The sequence below is a fragment of the Schistocerca piceifrons genome, chromosome 11 (assembly GCF_021461385.2).
Source record: "Schistocerca piceifrons isolate TAMUIC-IGC-003096 chromosome 11, iqSchPice1.1, whole genome shotgun sequence".
Taxonomy (NCBI): domain Eukaryota; kingdom Metazoa; phylum Arthropoda; class Insecta; order Orthoptera; family Acrididae; genus Schistocerca; species Schistocerca piceifrons.
Window position 1 is genome coordinate 138,980,079 of NC_060148.1, and position 21,385 is coordinate 139,001,463.

General features: G+C 43.5%; 1 protein-coding gene across 1 annotated transcript; it reads right to left on the reverse strand.

Annotated features, from left to right (window-relative positions):
• Window positions 1–7,955: 7,955 nt before the first annotated feature.
• Window positions 7,956–21,156, reverse strand: LOC124720303. The gene is made up of 3 exons (XM_047245612.1): window positions 20,916–21,156; window positions 14,430–14,661; window positions 7,956–9,325 (listed from the first exon to the last, which is right to left on the reverse strand). The coding sequence occupies exons 1-3, from the start codon at window positions 20,939–20,941 to the stop codon at window positions 9,275–9,277; spliced, it is 309 nt and encodes a 102-aa protein (XP_047101568.1). The 5' UTR covers window positions 20,942–21,156; the 3' UTR covers window positions 7,956–9,274.
• Between the last annotated feature and the right edge of the window lie 229 nt (window positions 21,157–21,385).

The following is a 21,385-nucleotide window of genomic DNA, read 5'->3' on the forward strand; positions in this document are numbered from 1 at the left end:
TACACAGCGTGGCAGGCCTCGCTCCACGGTACGCAACCGAGACCTCATAACATCGACACTGGCGTCTTGTTTATTACGACCTACTCTGCAACGCAACACGCGAAGCCCCTACAGTCCACAGAGCTTGTCCTAATACTCTTCTCACTAAAATGATTCGTCATAATATCAAGTATAAGCATTTTAAGGGCTTACTTTTTGTCTTGCTGCAGCTTTAACACGTTTTTAAAACGTGTAAAAGGTGCACATACAATCCATCGTTAGGAATACGGCGGGCGACGAGCCTCGACAATCGAACTGCCCACCCTCTGTTGCCAAAGTGGTTTCGCTGTAGTCCCTTTCTGGCTCCGCGAAGTAGTGCAGCGACATCTTACACATTCCGTCCACGTATTAAACATTACCGTAATACCTTTCATGACGCCAGAGGAGAAATGTATCATTAGTAGCTGCCCATATAAAATGCAGTGGCCGCACTCCGAAGTGTTTGAATAGTCCATAGTAGAAAACGACTGGGAACTGGCGCGATTAATCCAAACATATTTGCTATTCAAAATTATGAACAAAAGATCCGAGACCTATTAGATCCGACGCAGCGGTTCACACGGAATACGAATCGGTTAATCAAGGTGTTTTCTCTGCCGTGGACATACAGAGGAACCTGCGCAACACAGAAGCCCTACCACCTCGGCTGTATGGATTACCTAAGATCCATAAGAACAACGTTCCACTAGCACAGATTGTTAGCGCTCCTGGCTCACCGACGTATAAACTGGGAAAACACTTGGCCTCTCTGCTCCAGCCACACGTGGGGGAGACCGACACATACTTAAAGGACTCCGGATATTTCACTGAGAAGTTCAAGAAACTCAAACTTGCACCGAACGACATCCTGGTCAGCTTTGATGTCTTTTATTTTGTTTACGAAAGTGCCACTCAGTGACGCTCTGGAGCACATCGGTTCCATTTTCCCACAAGACTTCACAAACCTCTCTCACCACGAGCTGTTCCACGTGGAATGGCAATTTCTACGAACAGCTGGAAGACGTCTGAGGCCAGTGGTGGCCAACTTCTTCATGGAACATTTCGAAACACAGGCACTGGATTTGGCGACTTGCAAACCTAGGGTGTGGTGCAGATACGTCGATCATACTTTCGCTGTGTGGAGCCATGGTGAAGAACAACTCGGTGACTTCGTAAGACACTTGAACAGCTCCCAAGCCAACATAAAATTTACCATGGAAGTAGAGAATGTTAAACTACTAAAACTCGCACTTTTTCAAAGAAAGTATAGACATTACGTTACTTCACTAAAAAAAAAAAAAAAAGATTTTCTGTCTTAAACCTAGTGTTGTACTTAGTCATCTTGCCTAATAGACGCTATTATTAATGACATAATTGAAAAAAATACTTAATAAAAATGATAGCATCAAAAATTTGTCGTCAAAGTGTTTGATGTCTCCCACCCACCTCATTGACGATGGGATATGTGTCAGAAGAGACTGGTGCTCACAAAGGGCTTGTTTCAGCTGTATTACATCTGCATGTCAGTGGAGTTCAACAATTGGTTAACAAAAACGTCCTGTATTCAAACTAGTGGACAGTTTGGAAAGAATTATCACAAAATGTGACAGCTGAGTAAAGTATAAAATGGACTGTGAGAACGTAAAATGGAAAGTGAATGAATATTTCGAGGAGAGTCTACTGCTATACGTTTTTACCTCATTCACTGACTGTTGGACTGTCTTGTATCATGGAACGGACAGTTTTAGATTTCTAATTTGTTGTTGGACAAAACTTTATTCAGAATTGCTTGCACTTTCGTTTCTATGATAATTTTCTTCATTTGATGTGAGTGTTCATGTTAAAGTATAAGAACCTAAATTTTTTGTCCAGGAGACTCCTGGAGAGGAAACAGGTGGGAGGCGGATCCAGGGTGCTGAGGAGGAGGAAATGGAGATCGGTGAATACTGTGGGCAGCTGGGGCAGATGTGGATGGGAGGGCGACAGGGTCACTGTGCACTGGGCTGCAGACGGGCGACACGTGAGGGCAGTGGGGCGTCTGGTGGAAGGCTACACAGGGGATTCGGGTTCGATTCCTCGTCAGATCAGAAATTTTATCCACTTTTGGACTGGATGTTGAGTTGTCCTCATTGACATTTCTTCATCATCGACGGCAAGAAGCGGAAGTGGCATCACATAACGAAAGGATTTACACTACACAGCTGAACAACCCCCAGGTGGAGTCTCCCAGCTAAAAATGCCAATAGGTCATTTCATTCCACCTGCTTATAAAGATGTTTCCATCAACCTTACCATCCTGTGACCATATGCGAAGTTAAACAAGACGTAACTAAATAATTTTTTGCTATTTTTAAAACAGGGAATACGAAATATTAGTCCTATCACCATTCATTTGCATCCATGTTTATGTAGTACATATAACTACTCGAGTAACACTATCATAAGAGCAGTGCTGAAGAGATCCTTAAGGTAATGTAAGTAGTCATCGTCTTGAGGAAACAATACAGTTATATTTCTCGAGTGACCTTTACAAAACACAACAACGATTAAAAAATGCTCCTTTCATTACCAATAAACAATACTTCTATGTCTGAAATTTGCTTTTCCCAGCATTTTGTTGTTGTGGTCTTCAGTCCTGAGACTGGTTTGATGCAGCTCTCCATGCTACTCTATCCTGTGTAAGCTTCTTCATCTCCCAGTACCTACTGCAACCTACATCCTTCTGAATCTGCTTAGTGTATTCATCTCTTGGTTTCCCCCTACGATTTTTACCCTCCACACTGCCCTCCAATACTAAATTGGTGATCCCTTGATGCCTCAGAACATGTCCTACCAGCTGATCCCTTCTTCTGGTCAAGTTGTGCCACAAACTTCTCTTCTCCCCAATCCTACTCATTACTTCGTCATTAGTTATGTGATCTACCCATCTAATCTTCAGCATTCTTCTGTAGCACCACGTTTCGAAAGATTCTATTCTCTTTTTCCCAGCATATAAAACGTTTATACAACTTACAGGACTACAGCTAAGTGGCATCTTCAACACGTGCTGATGTTTGGACAGGTGAACACTCCATCATGTTCAAGTCGAAAGTGGCGAAATATCGGTGTTTGCCGAAGACTTCACCCAACTGCATACTCACAAGGTGTTTGAAGCAATCTCTACATTATTTCATTAGTAAAAAGTACTTGGTAAGGGCAGAAATAAGCCTTATATTAAACTAGCGAAAACTGCGTCATACACAGCTTACTGCCATATAATCTATATGATTGGAATGCATCGTAAGTTCTTATCTCAGACTGAATTTACCACTGTGTCTGCAGTATGGATTAGACAGTAAGTAGTGTGGGACTGCTGGCACTGGATAACTATGATCCTGACCTAAAGGTCTTTTCCAGAAACGCCATACAATCTAACTTGTTATATTTCGCAGTCGTCAGCACCAGCTCTTTTTTATCTTCAGTGTCATTCCGTGTATGCTACCATACTCATGCAGTTGTGCTTGTTATATTTTGCTGAGGTCATTACGAGCAGTTCCTTACCTCCAAGGAGTTCATGGGACTCATGACATCCAGCTACCTGACAAAGCCTAGGAGGTGGAGAGCGAGGGGACTGGGACTCATGTCATCATAATGAGCTCGTCTTTGTCTCCAAGGTCATAGTGGGAATCATAACATCAGCATCGTTGCATCTGGCCACGTGTCAGGGGTGTATGGAAGAGGAGGAGGAGGAGGGGAGGTACTTCCACGCCCCCTGCGCCACTGTAACCCCGCTCCTCAGCCAGACATGATAGAAATGCAGAAAATACTGTAAATTTTGTCAACTGTGCTTGCATTACTGACTTCCAAGAATTCTTTTAAGGACTGGCTCACCAGTCACATTGACGTCATTGCCTATTGCGTTCGATCAAAAGACATTAAGCAAAACCTGATTCTGACGTGTCTGTTACCAGTTATTGTAAAATTCCCACGACTGTGGTGACATTTCTAAGCCTTCGCTAGACTGTGGCGACTTATCGCCGACCAACTCAACTTCTTAATTTGCGTATTCACTACCTATCACTTGTTCTGTTTCATTATTGTTTGATAAATTGGTTAATAATTGTGGATCCGCGCAATTTGCTGGAGTCTGACGTAAACTACCGGTATTTGCAAATTGCTCAACGTAGTTCGTTTCATCCTGTACTAAATCGTTACTTTGCAACAGCCTGTTCACTTGTGCTACGACGGATTTTGATATTGTTTTATGTTGTACCAAACATGGTGAAATACTGATTTTTAGGAAAAACAGAATTCCTACAGTGACCAAGCAAACAAAAATAATACTTTACTACTGTCCACGCCAATACTGAACAACGAATCAAATTCACACAGAACGTGTACTATTATGCCGACAGTTTATGTAATAGAGTAATCAATAAGCGTCACACGACATAAAATTTCACAAATTGGGCACATGATTTTAAAGTCATTGCCTAAAGAAGAAGTGCAACATTAGTAAAATGAGCGCAGCGACATCTCTTACTTTCGAGAAAATCAACATTATCTGACTACATATTACCAAGAGAATCAACTAACTAACCTGGCACCAAGGTCGCCGTATGTATCCTCCCCACAATATTGTTTCTTATGAAATTTAGCCCACATTTACCCCCCACGGTTTAAAAATCTCCATGTTACGAAAACTATGTACTCACAAACTGTTATCCAACATAAACTCGTATGCTAACCCTTGACTAAACAGAGCCTAATTTGAACTGAACTGTAACTGATCTGAATTCAGCTTCTCTTTATATTAAACGCCCAACTTAAGTAAAACCATTATGTCGCGCTGGCCGGGATGGCCGAGCGGTTCTAGGCGCTATAGTCTGGAACCACGCGACCGCTAAGGTCGCAGGTTCGAATCCTGCCTCGGGCATGGGTGTGTGTGATGTCCGTAGGCTAGTTAGGTTTACGTAGTTCTAAGTTCTAGGGGACTGATGACCTCAGAAGTTAAGTCGGATAGTGCTCAGAGCCATTTGAACCAATTATGTGGCCCCAATCAAAATTTCCACTTACCTTGCGTCTTGAAAATATTATTGCAGATATCTCGAAAGCCCAACAGCAAACAGAAAGCATACAACGGCTAAGCTAGATTTCTGTTTCTAAATATATATTCTAACTGTTTCATGTGGTAATGCATAATGATAAGCAGTGGGGTGGGGAGAGTAACCGTTCCTATGAAATGATGTTCCAAGAAACGATTTTAGAGAAGTGTTTATTCAAAAAGATAGAGTAAAATCTCGAGTCATCTGTACACATAACATTGGTCTGAACAGTACCATGCTTAACAAAGTGAACAATGACTAACCAACATATACATCATATTCACCCTTGCTGTCCTTAACAATCGTTCTTGCTTCATCTAACAGACTCCATCACAAGTCGACGCAGAACCACTGAACACGTCCATCAACTACCACACTTCAACTAAGAATGAATCAGACTGCGCAGAGGCAAAGACCGCACCACGACAGGAGCAAAGATTGCTTAACAGTAACGTAACATGCTCTCTTTCTCTCTCTCTCTCTGGCATGCACATCGACAACACAAAAAACTCAAAATGACATAACCACCTTACAACCTAAAAAGAGCTGCTCAGGGATCAAGCAGCGATCCATTCTGTAATCGTCTCCAGCTTTTAATGCCATGTTTTTTTAGCCAAGAAATAATTAAAACTTTTCTGTAGTTGGATGCTTTATTAAATCTATAAGATAGTTACCAATAACTACAGGGATTGTGATTTGAAATATAAATATATTATGTAGTTTTACTTCACAGTTATAGGTCATCCAAGATTGCTTAACAGTAACGTAACATGTTCTCTTTCCCTCTCTCTGGCATGCACATCGACAACAAAAAAACTCGAAATGACATAACCACCTTACAACCTAAAAAGAGCTGCTCAGGGATCAAGCAGCGATCCATTCTGTAATCGTCTCCAGCTGTTAATGCCATGTTTTTTTAGCCAAGAAATAATTAAAACTTTTCTGTAGTCAGATGTTGGATGCTTTATTAAATCTATAAGATAGTTACCAATAACTACTGGGATTGTGATTTGAAATATAAATATATTATGTAGTTTTACTTCACAGTTATAGGTCATCCACGTTGAACAGTCGATTCCAACGGTTTTATCGTATAGTATAGCCCTGTATAATGTAGTATATACTATAACATACTTCGCTGTATAATTTGTAAATCCAACGTGTGCAGTGTATAAATTAATAATCTCGTAACATATTTCGGAGAACAATGTTTCCCCCTGTACCAATATACACTGAAGCGCCAAAGAAACCGGTATGCGCAAGCGTATTCAAATACAGAGGTATGTAAACATGCAGAATACGGCGCTGCGGTCGGGAACGCCTATATAACACAAGTTTTAACGCAGCTGTTAGATCGGTTACTGCTGATACAGTGGCAGGTTATCAAGGTTCAAATGAGTTTCAACGTGGTGTTACAGTCGGTGCACGAACGATGGTACAAAGCATCCCCGAGGTAGCGATGAGGCGGGGACTCTGCCGTACGACCATTTCACAAGTGTACTGTGAATGTCACGAAACCGGTAAAATATCAAATCTCCGACATCGCTGGGGCCGCTAAAAGATCCTGCAAGAACGGGACCAACGACGACTCAAGATAATCATTCAGAGTGACAGAAGTGCAACCCTTCCGCCAACTGCTGAAGATTTCAGTGCTGGACCATCAACAAGTGTCAGCGTGCGAAACATTCAACGAAACATCATCGATATGGGCTTTCGGAGCCGAAGGCCCGCTCTTGTACCCTTGTTCACTGCACAACACAAAGCTTTACACCTCACCTGGGCCCTTCAACTCCGACGTTGGACTGTTGATGACTGGAAACGTGTTGCCTAATCGGATGAGTCCCGTTTCAGATTCTATCGAGCGGATGGACGTGTACGGATATGGTGACAAAATCATCAATTCATGGACTCTGCATGCCAGCAGAGGACTGTTAAAGGTGGTGAAAGTTCTGTAATTGTCTAGAGCGTTTCCAGTTGGAGTGATATGGGACCCCTGACACGTCTAGCTACGACTCTGGCAGGTGACACATATGTAAGCGTCCTGACTGATCACCTGCATTCACTCATATCCATTGTGCATTCCTACAGACCTGGGCAATTCCAGCAGGACAATGCGACATCCTGTACATCCAGAATTGCTACAGAGTGGCTTCAGGAACACTCTTCTGACTTTGAACAGTTCCGCTGGCCACCAAACTACCCAGACACGAACATTATTGAGCATATCTGGGATGCCTTGCAACGTGCTGTTCAGAAGAGATCTACCCCCCCGCCCCGTCGTACTCCTACGGATTTATCGACTGCGCTGCAGGATTCATGATTTGAGTTCCCCCCACCACCAGTTCACACATTAGTCTAGGCCATGCCACGCCTTGCTGCCGCACTTGTGTGTGCTCGCGGGGGCCCTACACGATATATTTGTCGGGTGTACAAGTTTCTTTGGCTCTTCAGTGTATATCTTCAGTCGTTAAAACAAAATATTCTCTGTGATTTTGTGATGGTCTCAACGAAATTAGAGTTCTTACAACAATTTATTTCATTAAATTGTTTTCAGTTTACGAGATGTAACATCTCATTCATTTTCGTTCGTTAAAATTACCAGCTTTGCTGGATTTCTAGGCTGCTCATACTTTTACATAGAAAGCATACCGAATATTCTTATAAATGTGACATAGAATAAAAACCAGATATAATAGATGAGTACAATGAAAACCCATATTCAAGTGCAAAAAATGAGGTACTGCACAAAAGAAAACAAAGATGGTATCGTACGACTCAAAAAAACAGCAACTCGCATCTATTGATTCAGTTTGAGAAAAAAAATTGTAACTAGGACTGTAACAAAACGGACGAATAATATATACACTATACAATATGTCATAGTTTACAATTCACATACAGAAAATGGACATGTTAAATGCTAAATTACAAATTAACATGAATATTAACAAATTATGTGGAAAATAGAAATAAAACATTATTTATGAACTAGTGAAAATGATGAGTACCATGAAGTGTTGGTGTTATAGAATACAAATCCGACGAAATCGTAAGCAAGCCGATCAAATATTTTAACCATGTGTAAATGTATGAGTCACATGGCGTGTTGGTCCATCTGTGGAAAGCAATACAGCCGGCATTCAGGATGGCATGTCTTCGACAAACCCACGGTAGGTTTACGGAGGTGTACAGCAGCAGACGTATGCGCACAGGTCACGCATAACACTTTCCCCACCGACTCACGTCTGGGGCCTGCTGCAGCTGCTCGTGTGGATGATGGCGTATCAGCAACCCGACCACCGATCTGACGTATCAAACAAATCTGTTTATCTGGAGACGGGTTACCATTGATCTACTGTTCAAACTCGGTGTACTCTCTGCAGTCGCAGCTGACGATGTCGTCGTGTCACCACGGTAACAGGTAAGGGTCGTCAGCACCAGGGTTGTGCTCTGCCGTCAGGTTGGCCACAGATCACCGCCAATCCTGCACTACAGAGCGGGCTAAATTTTGACCTCCACAACCTGCGATAAGGCGTCCCCTACCGACACCTTATCTCCTTCCTGTAGTTTCTCTGTCCTCCAACCAGTTCCATTCCCATGCATCGGCTAATAACACTCTGTGCTTTGTCAGAGTTGCATGTGTCAACTGTTTTCCCACTTTGCGGCCCTGGTCGTTTCTAGAATTACTCCACATTCTTCTCTGCTGCGACTCTGCACACTCCTCAGCGCGTCACGTTCCCACAGCCCCTCCTCCTGGGGTTCTGTCTCGCGCTGGGCAGTGGTCCTAATCCTTTGACTCATGCGAAGGAACGGCTGGCCTGACGATTTTGGTATCGGAATAGTAAACCAGAATTTCTGGACATGGTCCACAAAACTTTTAGTTAAAGTCGTTGTCGTTCTGAAAGCGTAGAGTATAAGTAAGTACACATAAAAGTAACGAGTAATTTTCTGTTACGACTGTGTGTTGGCAGCAGGTCATTCTGAATGGAAAATTGAATGAGGCTGAGATCCGGTGGATTATTCATCCTGCGGAAAGACTTCCGCTTCGCTCGTCGCTGTACTGGGACTGTTCTCCGTGCGCCGCGCACTGCGTGTGTCGCCACCTCAGTCAGCCCCGACAGCCGACGACGCGTCCAGCGGGCGTAGCTGCGTCGCCTCTGGCTCTGCTTGCATCAAACGGGGCCTCCGTGCTGGACTGCGTCTGCTGGCACGTCGACCGCAGCCTGAAAGAAAACAGCGATGGTGATGGGGAAATATGGAGAAGCTACTGTCGATATCTACGTGGTGAAAGTATGGAAGTCACACTTATTCTGAAAATGTGATGCATTATTTATACAAAATTCCATTAGCGAATATATGTGTCGTCATAGTGCAATTAAGATGCCTAACTCCTTGAAAACGACACACCTACATGACGATCATGGGTGACCACCATACATTATCCTTACTGCTCACTTATGCTGTGTTGGTTTTTGTTTGTTTATTTCGAACACGCTCCATTAAACCAACTTGGTGTAATACTACATATATATCCTATGTGTGTGTGTGTGTGTGTGTGTTTGTGTGTGTGTGTGTGTGTGTGTGTGTGTGTGTGTGTGTGTGTAGTGCAGTGTAGCGTAATGCTTGTATTGTGTGATGATCAATATGACTATGATGATTATGATGATGGTGAAATAAGGGAGCCATTCCCGGCACATAACCGACTACTTCCGAATAGCACCATGTGGGCCGCAGAGCTTAACGTCCCCATCCGACAGACGGATCACCATCGACAGTGTCGCACGCCCTCACATCATCAGGCACTGCAGAGAGGCCTGGCAGTTAAACCAGGACGTTGGCGCCAAGTCTGGTGACCAGGAACATTACGTCACCACCTCTCCTCCCCTTGACGGCCAAATACTGGCAGTGGTAATTTTTTCCACCACTGGGGCTCTAACCAGTTTAGCTCTGGGTATAGAGCCCCTGCACAAGGGTGCGTCAGAGACCTCGGCCAAACAGGTGGTTAGACTGTGGGTTCAAGTAGACTACACATTTACTGTCAACAATACGGAATCAGTGTACACCATCTGTCTTTCTGTAGAGTAAATCCTATGTGGAAGTGTGAAAACGTGTACTAAATGTCTATGTAGCATGTAACGTGGTAACCAGCCTGGAATTCATTTAGCCAGATGTCAGATGATTCGAAAAATTTACCTGATTTGTACAGTTCCTACGTATCGAACCTAGCGGGACGTGGAAAACCACCTAAAACCCATGCCCAGTCCGGCCAGCTCGCCAGCCTTCCAGCCTAAATCGTTAACGCGCGGGCGGATTCTCTCTGGTGTCAGGCTCAGCTCCCCAAATCCCAGAAACGGCGTGTTACCTTGCGTGACTATCTGCGCAGGTCTTACTCCTCGCTTTTGTGTAATATTTTCTTTCTAAGTGATAAGCTACCCCAGACAATTATTCTGTAAGAATTTTTTTTAGTGAAAATGTGTAAAATTTGTCAAGAGTTTGATTCGTTTGTTTCCAAAACCATAATTATACGAAGAGTAAATGAAGTTCAACTCAGTTTCTTGAGCAGCAACTTCCTCCAGTTCTAATTTTCGTCAGTATCTACACTCAAAGAACTGCAGCATTCTGCACTGTTTACTGACTCCTGTTCATGTGCTACATCAGCTGTTGGTGTGGCTCTGTTTGTTTTACAGAAATGAATGTAGCATGGATTTTCAAAATTTGTGGTGAGGTCATCTTCAGAGAATCACCAAACAATTCTCAGAAAACACCATTAAAAGCTCATCTATATTAGATTAGATGAGATTAGATTTGTACTTGTTCCATAGATCATGAATACAACACTTCCTACTGATGTGGAACGTGTCAGGTTAATAACAGGTGTCTATACAAGATATTACATAACACAACATATTAGATGACACTATTTTTAATTTTTTTGTGGGTGTTGGGGAAATTACCCACCTATTATATCCCAAAATTCATCTAATGAGTAGAAGAAGTTGCCATTAAGAAATTCTTTTAATTTCCTTTTAAATACTATATGTCAGACTTTTGATGCTATTAGGTAAATGACCAAAGACTTTTGTGGCAGCATAATTACCCCCTTCTGAGCCAAAGTTAGATTTAACCTTGTGTAGTGAAGATCATCCTTTCTCCTGGTGTTGTGGCCATGTACACTGCTATTACTTTTGTATTCATTTGAACTGTTAATAACATATTTCATAAGTGTATATATATATATATATATATATATATATATATATATATATATATATATATATATATATACATATATAGTGAGGGTACAGTGAAGATCTCTAGCTCTTTATCTTTAAATAAGTGTTTGCAGGATGATCTTGGATGAGCTCCAGCAATTATTCTGATTACACGCTTTTGTGCAATGAACACTCTTTTACTCAATGATGAGTTACCCCAGAATATGATGCCATATGAATGCAGAGAATGACAAAAGGTGTGGTAAGCTAATTTACTGAGATACCTATCGCCAAAATTTGCAACGACCCTAATAGCATAAGTAGCTGAACTCAAACGTTTCAGCAGATCTTCAGTGTGTTTTTTCCAATTCAACCCCTCATCAATGGATGCACCTAGAAATTTGGAATATTGTACCTTAGCTACCGATTTCTGATCAATGTCTATATTTACTAATGGTGCCTTTCCATATACTATGTGGAACTGTATATACTGAGTTTTGTCAAAGTTTAATGAGAGCCCATTTGCAGAGAACCACTTAATGATTTTCTGAAAAACATCATTTACAATTTCATCAATTAATTCTTGTTTGTTGGTTGTGATAGCTATACTTGTATCATCAGCAAAAAGTACCAGCTTTGCATCTTCGTGAATATAGAATGACACATCATTAATATATATTAAGAACAGCTGAGGACCCAAGACCGAACCTTGTGGCACCCCATTCTTGATTGTTCTCCAGTTTGAGAAATCACCAGTTTTTGCGTATTATGTGAACTGCTTTTTTCGACTTTCTGCCCTTTCCAGTTAGGTATAATTTAAACAATTTCAGTGCAGTCCCATTTATACCACAGTACTTGAGCTTATCTAGAAGTATTCCATGATTTACACAATCAAAAGCCTTTGAGAGATCACAAAAAGTCACAGGGGATCACTTCTGGTTACTAAGAGGATTTAATATTTCATTAGTTCTTAGGTGTGCTTTTTGATGAATACTTGAACTGGGAAAACCTTATAGTACTCCTGCTAAAACTATTACAAGTAGCTATTTTTGACATGAGAACAGCTTCCAACTTTTGGGATATAACAGTCAGTAAGTCAATTTAATTTGCATTTTTTTTCTTTCAATGATGCCTTATGGGATAATATTCTTGGGTAAATCGAAACTTAAGTTTCCCAAAAGAAAGTTATTAGAATGAGGTGTGAGGTTCACACCAATACATCTTGCAGGTATCTCTTTAATCCATCACTAGCTCATTGTACGGGCATTCTCTTATGACTCTAGTAGTGTCATGGTGTCACCAGTAGCCCGGCTAGAGGCACATGCGACATTGATGCTGATGCAAGCTGGCAGTTCTCTGTGGTCCCTGATGACACACTAGATACATCGTGTCCTCCATTTATGCCCTAGATGGTGTTCGGTCGGCCACCGCCGCTCACACAACGCGTCTCCCTTGACGTGCGTCTGTACTGTATAGAAGCTCGGAGACCTAAACTAAGGATGATGTTCCGCAGACGAGTGTTGAAACTTGCGACTCTGCGCCGGTGCTTTGAGGTCTACATGTGTGGCAGTCTGTCTATAAATGTATGTTCTTTCTTGCCGGCCTACAACGCTATCCTGTACATATGGCTGAAGCTGTTAACCAGGAGTACTTATTCGTCGTCGGGGCGTGGTTGTACCACAAAACGAAACTTTCAGAAACTGTTTACCTAGACACTCAGCACCGTTGTGCCTATAGAGTGAAAACAGAAGCTGCACAGAGAGATTTTATCAGCGGCATTTTATCGCCAATCTCCGAGAGAAATGAATGACTAACACTCTTCAGTATTCAAATTACAGAAGCACCGAAGAAGCTGGTATGGGCATGCGCATTCAAATACGGTGATATGTAAACAGGCAGAATACGGCGCTGCGGTCGCAACGCCTGTGTAACGCAACAAGTGTCTGACGCAGTTGTTAGACCGGTGACTACTGCTATAATGGCAGGTTATCAACATTTAAGTGAGTTTGAACGTCGTTTTATAGTCGCACGAGCGATGGGACACAGCATCTCTGAGGTAGTCATCAAGTGCGGATTTTGTCGTACGACCATTTCACGAGTGTACCATGAATATCGGGAATCTGGTAAAACATCAGCTCTCCGACATCGCTGCAGCAGGAAAAACATCCTGGAAGAACGGGACCAACGATGACTGAAGAGAATCATTCAATGTGCGAGAAATGCAACGTTTCTGCAAATTGCTGCAGATTTCATCGCTAGGCCATCAACAAGTATCAGCGTGCGAACCAGTCAGCAAAACATCATAGTTATGGGCTTCCAGAACGGAAGGTCCACTCGTGTACCCTTGATGACCCCACGACACAAAGCTTTATGCCTCGATTGGGCCGTCAACACGGACATAGGATTGTTAATGACTGGAAACGTGTTACCTGGTCGACGAGTCTCGTTTAAAATTGTATCGAGTGGATGGACGTGTACAGGCATGGAGACAACCTCATGAATCCATGGACCCTGAATGTCAACAGGGGACGGTTCAAGCTGCTGCCGGCTCTGTAATGGTGTGGGGCATGTGCAGTTGGAGTGATATGGGACCACTGATACGTCTAGATAAGGCTCTCACTGGTGATCCTGTCTGTCACCTGCATCCATTCATGTCCATTGTGCATTCCGACGGATTTCAGCAATTCCAGCAGGACAATGCGACACCCCACACTTCTGGAATTGCCGCAGAGTGGCTCCAGGCACACTCTTACACAGCCCTTGACGATAGTGTACAGTTTTCCTCCGGCAGTGTATTTGGAACAGCGGCTGAAACATAGCAGTCAACATCTCCGAAGAATGGTGGCCCTGCAGGATCTGATCATTAGTGTGTGGCTTAAGCTGGGTTATACCTGAACACTCTTACTCTGTTCCTTGTTAATAGAGGACATTTACGAAGCTAGATGCGGTGTTTACGCCGTCATAGCCTGCTGTCTCCTAGTGGCTGGCCGATGTGTTGTCACTTACGCTTAGTCTAAGGACACAGGACAAGTGGCAGCAGACAGAACGAATGTAACAAGTGGAGAGGAGGATGAGATGCATAATCAGTGGTTGCAGCCTTCAGTGGTGTACGTACTGTGCACGGAGCAGGGGTTGGTGCAGTCGGCAGCGACGAGGCACGCGAGGCCACCGCTGAGTCCCCTGCCAGAGGTCCAGGTGATGCTGCGAACAGCCACCACGGCGTCGCCGCGCCCCTCCTCGTCTCTGGGCTGCTGGTCTCCCTCTGCAGGCGACGGTGGTCCGTGACACCAGCTACTCTGTGCCGGGTGCGCCACAACCGGCACCGCGGTGCAAGGCGTGTCGAGGTCCTGCACAGTTGCAACATCCAGTGACTTCCTGTAAAACATTTTCCGGTCATCTTGAGGGCTGCACTCTGCTCAGACAGGGCTTTAATTATCTGCCTCTACATCAACAACACCATCCATTGAAACTGCAACAACACGAGAGGGGCAATGGACAAACATCAACAAGGCATGAAGTGCACTACATGCTTCCACGAGCAGTACATCAGCGCTTCAGCTGGCTATCACCGCTGTGACAATGGTGGCGACTCACCTGGACGTGGACGCAATGAGAGGTGCGATGACGCTGGTGAGTCCAATGACGAAGCTGTAAACTGGGGTAATACCATAGGGTAGGGTGCCCTGTTTTCTGATGGTGGCCCAATACCAGGTGATTGGCTATTTTCTCTTTGGACAGTGCTCTCAAAGCGGAAACTAGATGAAATCCATGCACTGCCACCATTTTACTATCCTGCTAACTGCCAAGCATATCAGCCACGTTCTGTGCTTATAGCTGATTTTTTTCTTAATATCTTACGTTTGAATGTAATATTTTGTAGAAACAGTGTAAGAAACAGCCAACAGCCTTGCCGTGGTGGTAACACCGGCTCCCATCGGATCATCGAAGTTAAGTGCCGTCAGGCTGGGCTAGCATTTGGACAGGTGACCATCCGATCTGCCAAGTGCTGTTGGCAAGCCGGGCAGACTCAGCCCTGGTAACTAAAGGAGCTACTTGATCGAGAAGTAGCGGGTACGGTCTTGTAAACTGATATATGGCTGGGAGAGCGGTGTGCTGACCACATGCCCCTTCATATCCGCATCCAGTGATGCCTGTGGGCTCAGGATGACACGGCGGCCGGTCGGTACCGTTGAGTCTCCATGGCCTATTCGGGCAGAGTTTAGTTTAGTTTTTTAATGTAAGCAACGCAATCGCATGGTAAGTTGATTTTTTAGTCTTATTTATTGGTGATATATTATCGAAACCTGTGAGTAGCTTTCGAATGCAGTAATTCATTACATGTTTCGATAGGTCAACCATGTTTGTCAAGAAGTAAGGGTGCCTAATTTCGGATACTTTTATGGTGACAATTTCGACCATCTAACAAATGTGCTTCTTTCTAGATTTCGCTTTTTATTTCTTTTCAGGAGATGGCTGGACAGATGAGGATATGAGGAAGGCAATGAACTGGGTTTCTTAAAAGCGTCCAAAGTGTTTCAGGTGGCAAAATTCAGGCTTTTAGATTACGTAAAGTCAGGAAACTTGGAAAAGAAACTGGGCTCTAGGGTAGACGGAAAATGTGCTTTAGGAAGAGTCGTCAACTCAAGACAAGCTAGAATGCAACACAGCAATTTTAGAAGAAGTAGGACAATATTGTAAAAGGTAAAAACACTAAGGCACCCAAAAGGTCAGCCAGAACAACACCAAGGTGCCTATAACGAGTTGGGGGGGGGGGGGGAGGAAATAAAATGGACATATGAGTTATCATTTGCTAAGGATTCTGTTTCCCTCCTCTTGACAGACGACAAAGACAGCGCACATGACGACTGCCTCTATTATTCTGTCTCATACCATAAAGATAAATCAGGGGAAGATTGGGTAAGATGTTTAGAATGTTTCCGTTGGGTACATGAGCTGTGTACTGGGACTCAGAAACCTGGATGGAAGATGTACAAATGTGGAAACTATAAATGTAGTTATAAGAGTATCATTATTGTAATCGAACTGGAATATCTCAATATAACTTTTTGTAATAAAACGATATTTCTATAGGTATGGAATTTAGAATTTTCCTTATGAAATTAAGAGACAGAAAATTTGAAATTGCTCATCCTTTTAGTACACACTCCCAAATGAAAAACTTCTTTGATATAAATTATTAAATCTTATCTGTTGAGTTTTGCTATAAACGGATGTATATAACCAAAATATGTTATGTCGGACATAAATCCGTATTTTTTGGAAAATTTCAGCTGATTTTTAACCAACCATATCCTTAGATTTTCTTAGATACCCGAAAACAGGGCATCTCACACTATCGTCTATTCAGGATAGTCGCCATTCTCATTGCAGCATCGCGATGGATGTGTCAATGTGTTGAGGCTCCAAGAAGAGCATAGGCGGCCACGCTGCATTTGTCGTTCCCATGCATGGGCAGCAGCTGGCAGCATTGTATGGGGTGCTATTTTGTACGTAGCCCATAGTCGGTAAGGTGGACAGCAGCCGCCGATATTTCCGATTTGTCTAGTTCGGTGGCTGCCCACTGTTTTTAAGAGCTTGTTAACATTATCTTTCGAGCAAATAATTCAAGGCCTCATGTTGTCCATCGTGTCTGGGCTTGTGTTACAGTGGTAATGTTACGTAAATTGAAGGTGCAGGTGGGAGAAAGGAAAGGAAGGGAAAGAAACTAATAACATCAGCTGCATCTGGACTTTATACGGAATGAGCGGCGAAGAGTCAAAATGTGTGTCGGACCAGGCGAACAAGGACTCGAACCAGGGATCTTCTGCTTACTAGACGGTTGCATTAACCACTGCGCCACCCAGGCAGATCGTTTGTCGCAAACGCGCGGACTATCCCCGGCGTGCTCCCCGGCCGACCCAGGCGCCATCTACTTGCAGTCTCACACATGTCCTCCACACTCACTGATTTTAGATTCCCTCCAGAGATCGAACGCAGATGTCGTGGATTCATAGCCCGTCGCGACAAATCAGTTATCTGTATCCCTATTGTCTGTTCTTGCATTTCCTTTCACCTGACTCCACCTTCAATTTACATTATATTCATCCCAACTGCGGATTCTGCATGATGTCTGCTGCTTCAGACATCACACATTCATAAAACAGTTGTAATGGCCAGAAGTGTGTCTCTGTATTCATAATTTAGCAACCACTGTGACGTTCTTGGTACTAGGTACTTTATATTGTAGAATCATTTGCATCAGGTTCTCGGAAAGAGTGTCACCTCAAATTACTCTGTGTAATTTATCTAATCCTGTCTTCATGGTCCCAAGCACAGCAATGCGTGGGTGGCTGTAGTATAGTCCCAGATTCCATACTTAATATTCGTTGTTGAAAAAGCTGACCCCTATCTCCAAGCCCCAACCACTTTAGGCTCTACAGCACTCCTGTGACACTTTCGCAAAACACAGACTAGCCTGACACCCTTCGTATCTCTCTGTACACTCCCAAAATCCTCTCGTCGTGCTGTCTGCTGTGGTGCCCACAGTAATATTCTAGAATGGGCCCCACGAGCATTTTGGAAGCCAGACTGACTGAATTTCGCTTGTGTTCTACTGATAACCTGTCGTCTACCACCTGCTTTAACTACGATTGACCGTATCTGATTCTTCCATTTCCTGTCTCCACAAACTGTTTGTACAATTTCACTGATTTCAATAGGGGGGGGGGTGCAAAGTTTCGTATTTATGAACCTTTAAAGAAAGCTGCCAATGTCTGTATGAGTTCGAAATCATGTAAATTTGTGAGTGGGTATATGTGGAGCTTTTCAAGGTACAATTTCGTCACCTGAGAAATTTATGAGATTATTATTAGCATTGTATAGTAGGCAATTAACATACAATATGATCTGTAATGGTTACAGCACACTTCCCTTCGGTTACTTCTGCACATGTTGTATGATTCTGTATCCGTCTTGAGTCGTGGTACCACATGTATCAGTACACCTCTTAATAATATTTTGTATGATATATGTTCTTCACGAGTTAATAAATCCTCCACTTGATTGCCTTGAACATTAGCTCTCAGAATGCCTTGTGTATAAAGTGCTACTCGAGTTCCTCATGACCAATATTTTTGAGAATCTCGCTGGAATTAAGACGATCATTGTATTCAAAGTACCTCGATTTTAAACACGGTACGCAACAAATACGAGACAGTAATTTGAAATTTGTGGTAAGTTCCTATGGGACCAAACTGCTAAGGTCATCCGTCCCTAGGCTTACACAATGCTTAATATAACTTAAACTAACTTAGGGTAAGGACAACACACACGCTCAGGCCCGAGAGAGGACTCGAACCTCCGACGGGAGTAGCCGAGCAAACCGTGGCAAGGCGCCCGAGACAGCACGGCTACCCCGCGCGGCTGCGAGACAGTCGTAGATGTTAGACAGACAGTTTGAGTACTCACTACTGTCACTGAATCGGTTCGCACAGAGCACGACCACTTGGACGAGCTATCCATATACAGAAACAGGCATAGGTCGTAAGCTATTAGCCAGATGGGACGTCGAGCTGTGCTGAGGTGGAGAGGTGGTGAAACTCGTCCCCAACCTCCGGCGGTGGACTCGAATTGCTGCTGCAGGAGGGCAGTTGGGCGCCACTGTTCTGACTAGGTGAGGTTCAAATGGCTCTGAGCACTATTGGACTTAACATCTGAGGTCATCAGTCCCCTAGAACTTAGAACTACTTAAACCTGACTAACCTAAGGACATAACAGTCATCCATGCCCGAGGCAGGATTCGAACCTGCGCCGTAGCGGTCGCGCGGTTCCAGACTGTAGCGCCTAGAACCGCTCGGCCACCCCGGCAGGTTAGGTGAGGCGGATGCTTTCCGAGCCCAGGTTTTGCCCAGCTACAGACACACACATATGTGCACAGTAGCAAAAGGCGCTTGACGAAGACAAGGGGCGAACGGACGACACAGGTGAACATGGCGGTTGCAGATGCCAGAGGACCTCATTGCAGATAGTGATGAAGGGTGCATTCAGAATGGAAATTTGTTGGCGGGTTTGGGTACCCTCTGGAATGAGAACAGAGAGCGTTGTGGAACGGCTCTGAAAGTTGTAGTCAAGTGATTTGACTGGCGAAATGAAGATGGTGAGCTGGCCATTCTCATGTGTGGACATGCCGTTAGAAAAACTTCGCAGAGGGCCAGAAGAAAGGTCCTCTTACGTGAGTGTGGGTCTCCCTGTCTGCCAAAACAGCTCACTGGGCTCTCACTTCCTGCAACGACAAGTCTCTCATCATAGTATGCTGCCAAAGGTTGCTTCTGTGTTACAATAACCAGACGCTGGGAAGCAACACTGAGGATCCTCATTAACTTCTTATGTGCATACCGTTGTGTACTTGTCTTGGTCATTGTGATACGAACATATTAATTGTGTTGTAAATCGAATAACCAATTACCGATGGAGCAACGAGAACATAAAAAGCTGAGTAGCAGCGGCATCAAGAGCATTCCTGGCCAAGAGAAAGCTACTACTATCAAATACAGATCTTGATTTGAGGAAGAAATATCTGAGAATACGTTTGGAGCACAGTATTGTATGGATGTGAAGCAAGGTGTTTTGGAAAACCAGGACAGAAGAGAATCGAAGCGTTTGAGATGTGGTGCTACAGATGAATGTTGAAAATTAGGTGGAGTGATAACGTAAGGAATGGGAAGTTGTGTGCAGAATCGGAGAAGAAAGGAATATGTGGGACTTTTATTGGAAATTTTGTGGTAAGTTCCTATGGAACCAAACCACTGAGGTCATCGGTCCCTAGGCTTACATACTGCTTAATCTGACTTAAACTAACTTACGCTAAGGACAACACTCACAGCCATGCCCGAGGGAGCACTCGAACCTCCGATGGGGGAAGCCGCGCGAAACGTGACTACCCCGCGCGGCGAATATGTGGAAAACAGCTGACAAGGAGAAGGGACAGGATGATAGGACATCTATTAAGACATGAGGAAACAACGTCCGTGGTGCTACAGGGAACTGTAGAAGGCAAAAATTGCAGATGAAGACAGAGATTGGAATACATCCAGCAAATAATTGGGGATGTAGATTGTAAGTGCTACTGTGAGATGAAGTGGTTGGCAAGGAAAGAAATTTGTGGCGGCTACATCAAATCAATCAGAAGATTGGTGACTCAAAAAAAAAAAAAAAAAAAAAAAAAAAAAAGAACACGAAAATTGTGTGAACTAGTAATGTTCCAAAACAGCTCATTTTATGCAAGTACTCGGCGTAATCTAGTTTCAATTTTTCAGCTGGTGTTCAGATGCCTTTAGTTTCTGTGTAGCATGCGTCATTTTCACTCATGATAAGTAACTTTTCGGCCACATATCACTGCGTATGCTCAGGCTTCCAATTCAGTGCACTTGCTCAAAGACACATATAATTTGAAGTTTATTATAGATTCTCTAGAAGTATTGTTATCCTTTAAGCAGTTATAACCGTTTTTAGTGGCGGTATTGTTAGGCTATTGATCCCTTCTGTAATGTCTACAACGTTCATAATTATGTAAAAATTATAGAAATACATAAAGGGCACTTACATCACATCCTTTTCACGAACTTGCATCGGTGATGTAGGATCTGGCGAGTAGTTGGATTCTCCATCCTGTCTATCACTTGACTTCGTGTTATTCGCATACACCTGGAAAACTTTTTAAATCCAATAAACAACTGAAGATCATTAATTTAAAGCCTTGCCAAATCGAATTTTGTGTTATCTTCTGATTCGCAAAATGGAGAACAAATTCTATTCGTCTAAATGTTGACATTAAGTGTAGTTTCCCCCTAATGAACATGGTCCTTCACTGTGAGGCTGGCGACGTTTAGTCTTGCCTCGTAGCAGTATGCAAAAGCCCAGCGGCCTCTCACAAGTTCGAAACGACGCGGTGTATAGCGCCGTTTGACTGTGATGTACGAGGAAGTACTTACCCTGCGCTGACAGCTGCAGGAAAACACCTCTCTCTCCCCCACCGCGGCCGACGTGGCTGCAGACGCAGTCCAGCACGGAGGC

Excerpts from the sequence above, each read along its gene's own strand:
- LOC124720303 (XM_047245612.1), bottom strand. The coding sequence starts at position 20,941 with ATGCAAGTTCGTGAAAAGGATGTGAT. Across the intron at positions 14,662-20,915 it reads GTTCGTGAAAAGGATGTGAT|GACCTCGACACGCCTTGCAC; the intron begins GTAAGTGCCCTT and ends GCAACTGTGCAG. Across the intron at positions 9,326-14,429 it reads CAACCCCTGCTCCGTGCACA|GCTGCGGTCGACGTGCCAGC; the intron begins GTACGTACACCA and ends GTTTTCTTTCAG.